The sequence below is a fragment of the Osmerus eperlanus genome, chromosome 11 (assembly GCF_963692335.1).
Source record: "Osmerus eperlanus chromosome 11, fOsmEpe2.1, whole genome shotgun sequence".
NCBI lineage: Eukaryota > Metazoa > Chordata > Actinopteri > Osmeriformes > Osmeridae > Osmerus > Osmerus eperlanus.
In genome coordinates, this window is record NC_085028.1 from 10,519,107 (window position 1) to 10,529,279 (window position 10,173).

General features: G+C 39.2%; 1 protein-coding gene across 1 annotated transcript; it reads left to right on the plus strand.

Moving 5' to 3' along the window:
• The first annotated feature begins 1,223 nt into the window (after nucleotides 1-1,223).
• Nucleotides 1,224-10,142, plus strand: nos2b (nitric oxide synthase 2b, inducible). The gene is made up of 25 exons (XM_062473913.1): nucleotides 1,224-1,282; nucleotides 1,532-1,627; nucleotides 2,032-2,180; nucleotides 2,334-2,496; nucleotides 2,605-2,696; nucleotides 3,090-3,231; nucleotides 3,325-3,464; nucleotides 4,166-4,340; nucleotides 4,455-4,556; nucleotides 4,710-4,904; nucleotides 5,084-5,166; nucleotides 5,544-5,688; nucleotides 5,867-5,971; nucleotides 6,097-6,146; nucleotides 6,254-6,428; nucleotides 6,720-6,852; nucleotides 7,079-7,157; nucleotides 7,400-7,590; nucleotides 7,780-7,949; nucleotides 8,088-8,298; nucleotides 8,415-8,502; nucleotides 8,824-8,945; nucleotides 9,158-9,306; nucleotides 9,531-9,725; nucleotides 9,982-10,142. Exons 1-25 carry the CDS (start codon nucleotides 1,232-1,234, stop codon nucleotides 10,024-10,026), a joined length of 3,246 nt encoding a protein of 1,081 aa, XP_062329897.1. The 5' UTR covers nucleotides 1,224-1,231; the 3' UTR covers nucleotides 10,027-10,142.
• Nucleotides 10,143-10,173: the final 31 nt, after the last annotated feature.

Genomic DNA, 10,173 nt, shown 5'->3' on the forward strand with positions numbered 1-10,173 from the left:
GTAAACCGTCCCACAGAGCCGTCAGCACCTTGCATTCTTTTGAACTCAACTAAATTATCTCCCCTTCCTGTGTCTTACCAATGAACATAGAAGCTTATATTCAAACCTTTTTTAAGACACATTAATTTTACATACATAAGCACAACATTTCCTCCACACAGGAAAAAGGAATTGAGCCTCAGAACATGGGTTTTTAATTAATCTAAAGTATAACCAAAAATCATTCGTAACAAGCATCTTCCAGACCAAATTAACCTATAGGTAGGGATGAGTATTGATAAATTTTTAACAATTCTGATTCCTGCTTATCGATTCGATTCCTTATCGATTCTCTTATCGATTATTGGGCAAGGGGGGAGGGGGGGGAAAGAGCACAAACGGCTTTATTTACATTAATTTCTTTTATATAATTTTCTATAATGTTGCACACCATATGTATACACATTTACATTTTTCCGTTGCTCTTCTACACTTGTATTAGCTACGCTAGCTTAGCTATAGAATCTTCCATTTTCAGCCAAGGTCAAATCATATAATATGACAGTGTCAAACATCGGCCATTCTGTTAAACAATTAAAATGCGAAGTTTAATAAAGGATTAAAAATCGATATGTTCAGTTTAATAATGGGTTAACACGACAACGCGAACGTTTGCTGATAACACACGCCCTCCGATAATTAACGTGAAGTGATCAATAATGGGAGACGAATGCCGTAGCTAAAATGTATGCTTAAACGACGGGACAGAAGATAACTTGATCGACTATACACAATCAACTGATGAGTATAGGCTACATAGATGGATGGCGTCCAGTGTGGCGAATAATGAAATAAATAAACACAGGAATGTCTAATCGACACACAAACTTTACAAAATGAGACACCGTGACTTTTGTTTCCCTCTATGACCACATTTTAATTACGGAAATATTTCCCTCGAGACCTGCCCCAAAGGCAGGTTGTGGTGAAGGAAGCTATAAAAGGGCACTGCCGGTTACTGTCGCCTACAGTAGTTAACTTTCAGTTGTGTGGTACACTTGACTTGAGGTAAGGTATTGCCTGCACTTGTCAAATTGAGAACTCCTTTATTTAGTAACGCATGTTTTCGTTAGTTGTTGATTGGACATAATTTTATTTGATTTTATATATAATTTACCCCAACTGCTGTTATGTAAATGTTCTAACTTCATGATGCATCATTGATTTCATATGGAACAACTCATCTTGGCAGATGAAAGTGCTTCAAGATGACAAAACAAAATCTCTGCTGGCAGAGCCAAAGGTAAACAAATTGATGGAAACAATATTATTATTATTTTTAATAGAAAATGGGCTCATACACTTCAGCATGCCATAACTGCCAGTCTCTAATTTTCGGTGTGGTTAGAGCCTGGCAGTTATGGCATGCTGAAGTGCCATAACCAGCCTAGCCATAACATGCCTATAATCTTGTTATGATCTTTATCATTATTATCATAATTATTATTTTGACAATATAATTTGATGATCCATGTTGTTTTTTTGTTTACAGTTGGAAACGAGAACCAGATGTCCGTTTTCATTAGCAATCAACAACACCCAGAATGGCTCACGCTACCAGGACACGCTGCACAAGCGGGCTGTCAAGGTTTGCTCAGACATGACAATGTTTACATTTTTTGATTGATTGCCGGCAACTCAAGCAGAACTAGATTATTATTGCATTTGCCAGCGACAACTAAGAATCTTCATTGACTAATTTTAAGTAGACTTTATTTTCATAAACATGTAGAATTTAATAGATAAGTGAAATAGTCATCCTTCACTAATATGAGTGACAATGTTAACATGACAAAAAATGCACAAAGTTTTTTCTTATATCATGTAGAATGTGATTTGTTAAAATGTACTCAACTGTAGACAGAATATGCACATCTTAATTAGAATTTCCTTTCGAATTTTCTCTCACACATTATGTACCACAAAATTCATTTTTTTAAATTGTTTTGAGAACAGAATACTATTTCATTAAACTTTACATTTTGCTTTCAGAATCAGCCATGTGAATCAATCATTTGTCAGGGTTCATTAATGACTCCCAAAACATTGATTTGGAATCCCAAACTGGCTCCAACTGCTCACAATGATATACTTCCCCAGGCTATTGACCTAATTAACCAGTACTTCAAGTCCAAAGTAAAGTAAGTATCTAGACACACTGATTAAGGCCAAACCAGACTGTATATTTCCTTGCACTGTTTACTTTATGCACTTAATGTATGAATCAAATAATTTAGTCTTTTGAGTTGACCAATCTGTTAGACTTAAAGTTATTTATTAATACCAACCGATAGTCCCAAAACTGAGGACCATCTTGCAAGATTGGAAACTATTGTAATGGAAACTGATGTCACCGGAACATATGAGCTGACATTGGAAGAACTGTCGTTTGCTGCCAAACAAGCATGGAGGAATGCTCCAAGATGCATTGGTAGGATTCAGTGGTCTAATTTACAGGTGAGAAAAAGTGTTGTCTGTCGGTCTTGGGGAAAGATATGTTTATTGGTCTGATGATGCCTTTTTGTGTGCGATGAATACATTTTCATTTTTTTTATTGTTTTACAGGTTTTTGATGGCAGAAAGTGCACAACTACTCAGGAAATGTTTGATCTGTTGTGCAATCACTTAAAGTATGCCACAAATGGCGGAAACCTAAGGTGAGTTTTAAAAAGTATTTTTTGTAACAAAAGACAGCTGTTATTTTGAGCTGATAGCCTTAAACATGTAGTCTTGATAATCTTAGGGATAAGATGTGTAACAACTCCAGATGGACTGTCCACAAGAGGAGTAGACAGACATGGTTTATTGCCTTACATTGCTTTCTTACAAGGATAAATGTTTGGGCATTCTTAGTGCAAGAACACTAACACATGGAAAGATTAACATTTGTTAACATTCTTCTGTGAAGATATTTCTGAAATAGGGTTAACAAATATAATAATTTATTGGTCTGTCAGGACAAATATGATCCGTACAGTAAAGCATTCAACAAACTGGTCTGACAATATATTTTATATTTGACCTGTCTTCCAATATCTCTTTCTTTTTAGGTCGGCAATTACCATTTTCCGTCAGAGAATGACTGGTAAGGGAGATTTCCGGGTGTGGAACAGTCAGCTGTTGAAATATGCAGGGTATGGAATGCCCGATGGAAGTATCCAGGGAGATCCCTCCAGTCTGGAATTTACTCAGGTAATTTTTTGCCTGAGCTGAAATAACACAGTCTTTATTCTATGCAATGGTTTCCATACAATACAAAATAGATGTTCCGCTGTGCCTTCAAAGATTTGTATCCAGCTTGGATGGAGACCGAAATATGGCCTCTTTGACATGTTGCCTTTGGTATTGCAAGCCAATGGAGAGGATCCAGACTTTTTTGAAATTCCACTGGATTGTATTCTAGAAGTTGCCATGGAACACCCACAGTGAGTGACTTTTACCCTTGGTTCCACATGACATTAGCTTTTTATTGACACAGAAATTTTATAAATGTGATGCTTGGATATTAACAGAAAACCGAGTTCTAAAAATGTATGTGGGAAAATCTATACAGATTTCTTTATTATCAGAGCAAAATTGATGGTCTATTGACATAAAAGAGAGCATTTTGTGGTAGCTAGTTAAGTTGGTACAAACAATTGGTCGGTCTGTTTTCAAATAAAGGCAGCTTCCAAATCTGGCACTTCAGACCTCAATGGGAATTCTTGACACTGTATAAAACCTGTCTGCATTCCACATCCTTAGCATGCCTGTCCAAATAACTCCCCAAATCAAGCCAAGGGTTTTCTACTTTATTGCACAATAATTCTAATGACCAGTCACTGGTTTCAATACTAAGTAGGATAAGGTGTTTCAAGTTTCTTGTGAATGAGAAAAGAACAGGATCTCAGACTGTATGTGTACCCCACTGCAGTTAAAAAGGACAGAATTAAGGGGTTTGAACTTTCCCAATAACACATTTTTATGAAATTAGCTTGATATCAGGTAAATTGATTCATATTTAGAAACAGATGCATTTTAGCAGGGAACGCATAACCCTTTTACTATTGGGTTCAAATTATAGCAAACTGACACTCAATACGAGACTCTTCCTGTATTTAAACTGCTCCTGTTTTTTTCCCCTCAGGCATGAATGGTTTAAGGACCTTGGACTAAAGTGGTACGCTCTTCCAGCAGTTTCTAGTATGCTGTTAGAGGTTGGCGGACTCGAGTTTTCAGCGTGTCCCTTCAACGGCTGGTACATGGGCACAGAAATTGGTGTCAGGGACTTTTGTGACTACCAACGCTATAACATTCTCGAGGTAAGGTTCTGCATAATACACCCCTTTGGGATGTGTGTGCCCCCCTGTATGGGAACAGCCGCAGTTGTCCAAAAGTGGAATCGCAATTGAGGACTTTTTTGTTGATTGGTGCAGGAGGTTGGCCGCAAGATGGGCTTACATACTCACAGGCTGTCCTCGCTGTGGAAGGACCAGGCATTGGTGACCATTAATGTTGCAGTGATACACAGTTTTCAGGTTGGTAACCTGTGATATGACCACGAGTTCCACTAACCCTTAAAGGAATTCCTTATCACCATTTGAGGGGACAATAATCTGTGTGAAGGTCATGATTGTCAAAATTCTTAAATGCACTTCAAGAACATGCATTTTTTTCCTGACTGGATGCAGAAAAACAAAGTGACCATCACTGACCACCACTCCGCGGCAGAATCCTTTATGAAGCACATGGAGTCTGAGTACCGGCTCCGTGGTGGCTGTCCCGCAGACTGGGTCTGGGTGGTTCCCCCCATGTCAGGTTCCCTCACGCCTGTCTTCCACCAGGAAATGGTCAACTACATCCTCTCTCCATTTTACTACTACCAGGTACTGAGAAACTAGTTTGTGTTAACTACATCTACGAACTGTTCTTATACAGTATATAAACAATCAACTTCTGCAAGGCTGTGTAAGAACAGTTATGACAAAGTAAATTGATGCTTTTACTAGATACAAAACAATCTAAGTACAAAGTGTATACCTGTACATTATATTTTGGAACCTAGACTGACCCCTGGATCAGCCATAACTGGAGCGATAAGAAAAAGTTCATGATCAGACAGAAGATCAGCTTCAAAGCTGTGGCCAGGTAAGGTGCCGTGGACAAAATTGTGATTTGTATTAACTTTTATGGAATGGCCATGCATTTTGAAGACAAAGGAATCAGGATGAAATAATAAGGATAACTTACTGAAGCTATTCCAATGTAACATGTGAAATGCTCCCACTTGTAGCTCTCAGTAACTCAGTAATTCTACAACGAAAATAGGAACACTTACAACTAAAATACTAAATGGATTGTGGTTGAATGGCTTGCTTGTCTGAGATCAGACAAATTGAGGAGACCTGAGGGTCTTGAGAGAAAAAGTGTTAGTGATTTGGGTTTCATTATGATGAGCAGTGGTCATGTGATGTGTAATGTTGGGTGGTGTGAGATGGAATTACATCTGTCATACCATCTTGTAGGGTCGTCCTCTTGTCTTCAATCTTCATGAGGAGATTCCTGGCCAGCAGGGTGAAGTGCACAGTGCTGTTCGCCTCCGAAACTGGAAAATCACAGACATTTGCACTGAAACTCCACACCATGATTAATGGTGCCTTCAACTCCAGGGTAAGAAACCATTTAGATAACATCTTAGTTAAATGATCATTTATAGGGTCTGATTAGAACTCAAAATAACAAGAGGCTCATAACAAGATAACATTGTATTATTGTTCTTATACTGAATTTATATGAATGTTTTCTACAACTACTTTTAAAATCAGTACCATTTCTTAATACATCTCAGATGCTTTGCATGGAAGACTATAACATCAGTGACATAGACACAGAAAGCCTCTTGATTGTGGTAACCAGCACTTTCGGAAATGGAAACCCTCCTGCAAATGGAGAGGTGTGTATGTGTGTGTGAGTGTGTGGTAGAATAAAAGTAATTTCCTCCATGTCTCAAACAACCCTAACCCTACACTAACCCTAACCCTCTAAAACAAAATAATAAATTATGTTTTTAATCCCTAGAGTTTTAAGGAGAAACTTTTCTCCTTGCTGCATCTTAGCAAAGAGTTGAGGTGGGTATCAAAAGTACAGTTTGCATCCTTTTTGATTTACCATAAAACAACTGAAAGATATGTCTGTCTTTTGATTTTGAAAGTATTTTCTGTCTTTGAACACCCAGATACTGTGTATTTGGGCTTGGCTCCCGGATGTACCCCAAGTTTTGTGCCTTCGCTCACACAGTGGATAACAAGCTGGAAGAGCTGGGTGCTCTGCGGCTAGCTCCCATTGGAGAAGGGGATGAGATGAACGGACAGGAGGAAGCCTTCTTGGCATGGGCATCTGTGACTCTCAAGGTTGGTAAATTGCAGAGGGATTCTTTTAGAATTATTTTAGAATCCTATGCGGATGATAATGCATTGGACAAAACCCTTTAGTGTGAATACAGTACACTTGAGTCAAATATCATAATTTAAATGATATATGGGTAAGTGATTTACTACCTTTCATGATTGGCGCTTGAATAGTAAGTCTGGAAATAGTTAATACACCCTATTTAGTCCTTATATTACATCTGGCTGCTTGGTGAATGTGGAAAAACAGATAAAGCCATTCATTATTTTATCTGTCTGTTGTTATGCATTTAGGTTGCCTGTGAAGAGTTCAACATCCAAATGCAGCTGAGCTTTAAGCTGCCAGGGGCGGATCAGCTTTGTGAGTCATGGGAGCCCATGAAATATCGTGTTTCCCATGAAAACAGCCACTTCGACCGCTGTGCAGGTACCCACTCCGCTTCAGGGAGTCCAATCTAATAATATCCACTCAAATGTCTGAACTGTCTGGATGAAGAGGAAACCACAGGGCGTCTAGAAATTCCTCTATCGTTTTTGCAAAGGAGATGAGGATGTCCTTCTGTTTTCTTAAAAGTTAATGATTATCTATAGAGGTTCTGTTACACGTATGTTTTTTTCAAGTTTGAAACAAAGTATTTATCTTTTCTCTCTAGCACTGGCAGCTGCCCATTCTAAAACAGTGCTCCCCATGAAACTGAAAAGGAGACATGATCTGCAGAGCTCTCATTCAAGGTCTGCATTTGTACCATCGCAACTGTGATTCAATTGGTTTACAGATATCTAACTGTTGACAGTTAAAAGCATGTCCAAAGCTAATCAGAATAAGACATACACTATTCCTCTGAGGAATAATGTTTTTTGGCCCTTTGTTGGCCCTAATGTAAAACATAAGGGCAGTGTTATTATTATTGAAATAAGATTGGTGACCAAAAACATGATCGTGCGGGTAAATGGTTAATCCTCTTTGTTTATAGTCAGTCCACTATTCTAGTGGAGCTAGAAATTGAAACAAGGAATGATTTCTTGAGCTTCTGTCCTGGTGACCACGTTGGTATATTTCCTGGGAATCAACTACAACAAGTGGCAGGCATCCTCAAGTTCATCCCTAATACTCCCCCGACCAACCAGAGCCTTTGTCTGGAATATTGCAGTGACTCCTATTCTGGTAGAACTTTTCTTTGGTTACGAAAATATTAGTATGCATTCAGATATATTTAAGAGTTTGATAATTGTACTATGTAAGTACTACTAAAAGTAGAAGTTTTAGAAAAGGGGTGGTCATTAACTGCTTTGGAGGGATTCAGGAGTGAATAAAGTATGCTGGTAAGATGCTGATTTTTCTATTCTCCTTTAGATAACAAGAGAAACTGGGCCACCGTGGGCCGTATCCCAGCATGCCCTTTGTCACAGGCTTTAACATACTTCCTGGATGTGACCACACCCCCCTCTCAGAATCTACTCTACAAACTTTCTCAGATAACAAACCAGGAGGAGCATTGCCAGCGCCTGCTAACTCTGGCGACGGTAAATTAAATCAGTATTTGTTCACTCTTCCGTTCCAGAATGGCCTGGAACACCTACGTATTCAATCATGAGAAGATGCCATTTGAAGACATCATGTACAAAATGTTGTTTTAGAACATTTTTAGTTTTTTTGTTTAGGACATCAAGGAATATACTACATGGAAGATGTTCAAGTGTCCTACGTTCCTGGAAGTCCTAGAGGAGTTCCCAACCTTGGAGCCATCAGAGGCCTTTCTCTACAGTCAGCTGCCTTTGCTGAAGCCCCGCCTCTATTCGATCAGCTCCTCCCTCAATCTGAATCCCAATGAGATCCACATCACAGTTGCTGTGGTAAACTACCATACCGAAGGTAGATAGATACCTGGATGGATATGTTTATACATCAATAAAATCTGCCTTTAGCAGAAAGTGAACACATTATGCGTGATGAAATAGCTTTCAGCTTATGTGTCCTCCTTTACACAGATGGACAGGGTCCTCTTCACCATGGGGTCTGCAGTACCTGGCTAAACAACATCAATGAAGGAGACATGGTCCCCTGTTACATCCAAAGGCATGGGACATTTACAGTGACTATCTCTATGGTTACACATATTATGTTAGAACACTAGGATCCAAGTTCGTGGTTTATCCTTTTGAATAATAAAACAATATACAAGTGGGGCAGATCAGCATGATAAGTCTGGGTCCATCCCAATGCTGCTCTATCCCAATGCTGCTATATCCCAATGCTGCTCTATCACAATGCTGCTCTATCACAATGCTGCCCCCTTGAGGCAAATGCCAGTTGTACTGATTGAATGTTCTCGTCCAACTTTGTTTTGCAACCCTCAAGTCATATGTAGTATTTGTTTTGGTTGGTGATTGGATACAGCTCCAGTGGATTTCATCTTCCTGCAGAAGGCAGCGCCCCAATCATCTTAGTGGGGAACGGAAGCGGGATCGCCCCCTTCAGGGGGTTCTGGCAGCAACGACTGTGTGACATGAAATGTCCAGGTAACTCAGTGTGTGTATTTGCCATGCTGTAGTGTCCGTGCACCCTTGTGGCAGTTTTAATCCTGATTCTAATGAAACGGTACCAATAAATGGTACCCTGGGTGAAGAAAATAAAAAAATATATCTGAATGTATGTTATGTATAAATATACATAGTATTAGAAAAACAGTAAGATGTTTGACTATACATGGTCCCTGATTGGTTTATTTTAGGATTCTCTGGCACTCCGATGAACCTGGTGTTTGGTTGCCAGACTTCAGAGACAGACCACCTGTACAAAGAGGAGACCCTGGACATGACAAGACAAGGTGTTCTGAAGAATGTAATATCGGCATACTCGCGTCAGCCAGGACAACCTAAGGTATAAAGCATGACTTTTGACCCTTCGGACTTCACTGTTTGGTAACTGTTAAATTACCAAAAAGGTATTATTTATTTTTTCAATTGAGGATAATTAATTTAAGGTAATCAATAACAATAATCAAATTGTAATCAAATTGTACACAGAGCTTTATGCTACTGGTCACTTCTGCTGTCCAGACTACTGCTTCTGGTGTCTAAACATGGCCTCTGATATCTAAATAGGTCTACGTGCAGGATATCCTGAGGGAGAAGATGGCCGAAGAGGTGCTGAGAGTTTTGCACCAGCAGGGGGGGCACCTCTACGTGTGTGGGGGGGCGAACATGGCACATGGCGTGACCCTCGCGGTGCAAGACATCCTGTGCAAACAGCTTGGCATGTCCAGCACTCAGGCAGAGGACTATGTGACCCAACTCAAGGTTGATCTCTCTCCTCCCTCAAACTGTACATTATTACACATTTCAAAGCAAACACTAGAATCCTTGTTTGCAGTTTGCAGGCAGCTAATCTAAATTTGGGTTGTTAATCTATCAGTTGCTAATGTAAAAAATAGAAGTATGTTTGATAACAAAATTGTAGGTAACTGTGAGCTATGTAATTACATAGCAATGGCCATACCAAATTTCATGATGTCTGAGGTTAGAATTCATACTGATTAAAATGTTGCACTTTCAGATCAAAAAGAAATACCATGAAGATATATATGGAGTCAAGATTTAGAAATGGGATGGCTATGAGCTGCTGAGGATTTCAAGGATGTCACCAATGATCTTGATATATGTGGAAGACTTGTGGGGACCTGCTGTGTGTCAGTTTCTCAGAATTTTTGGTAACAGGGTAAGATCTTGGGTTGCCCTTAAACATTTT

Bases quoted from the DNA above. Each gene is read 5' to 3' on its own strand.
- nos2b (XM_062473913.1), top strand. From the start codon at position 1,232: ATGAAAGTGCTTCAAGATGACAAAACAAAATCTCTGCTGGCAGAGCCA. The intron at 6,147-6,253 runs GTGGGTATCAAA...TTGAACACCCAG, and splicing joins CATCTTAGCAAAGAGTTGAG to ATACTGTGTATTTGGGCTTG. The intron at 7,158-7,399 runs GTCTGCATTTGT...CTTTGTTTATAG, and splicing joins CTGCAGAGCTCTCATTCAAG to TCAGTCCACTATTCTAGTGG.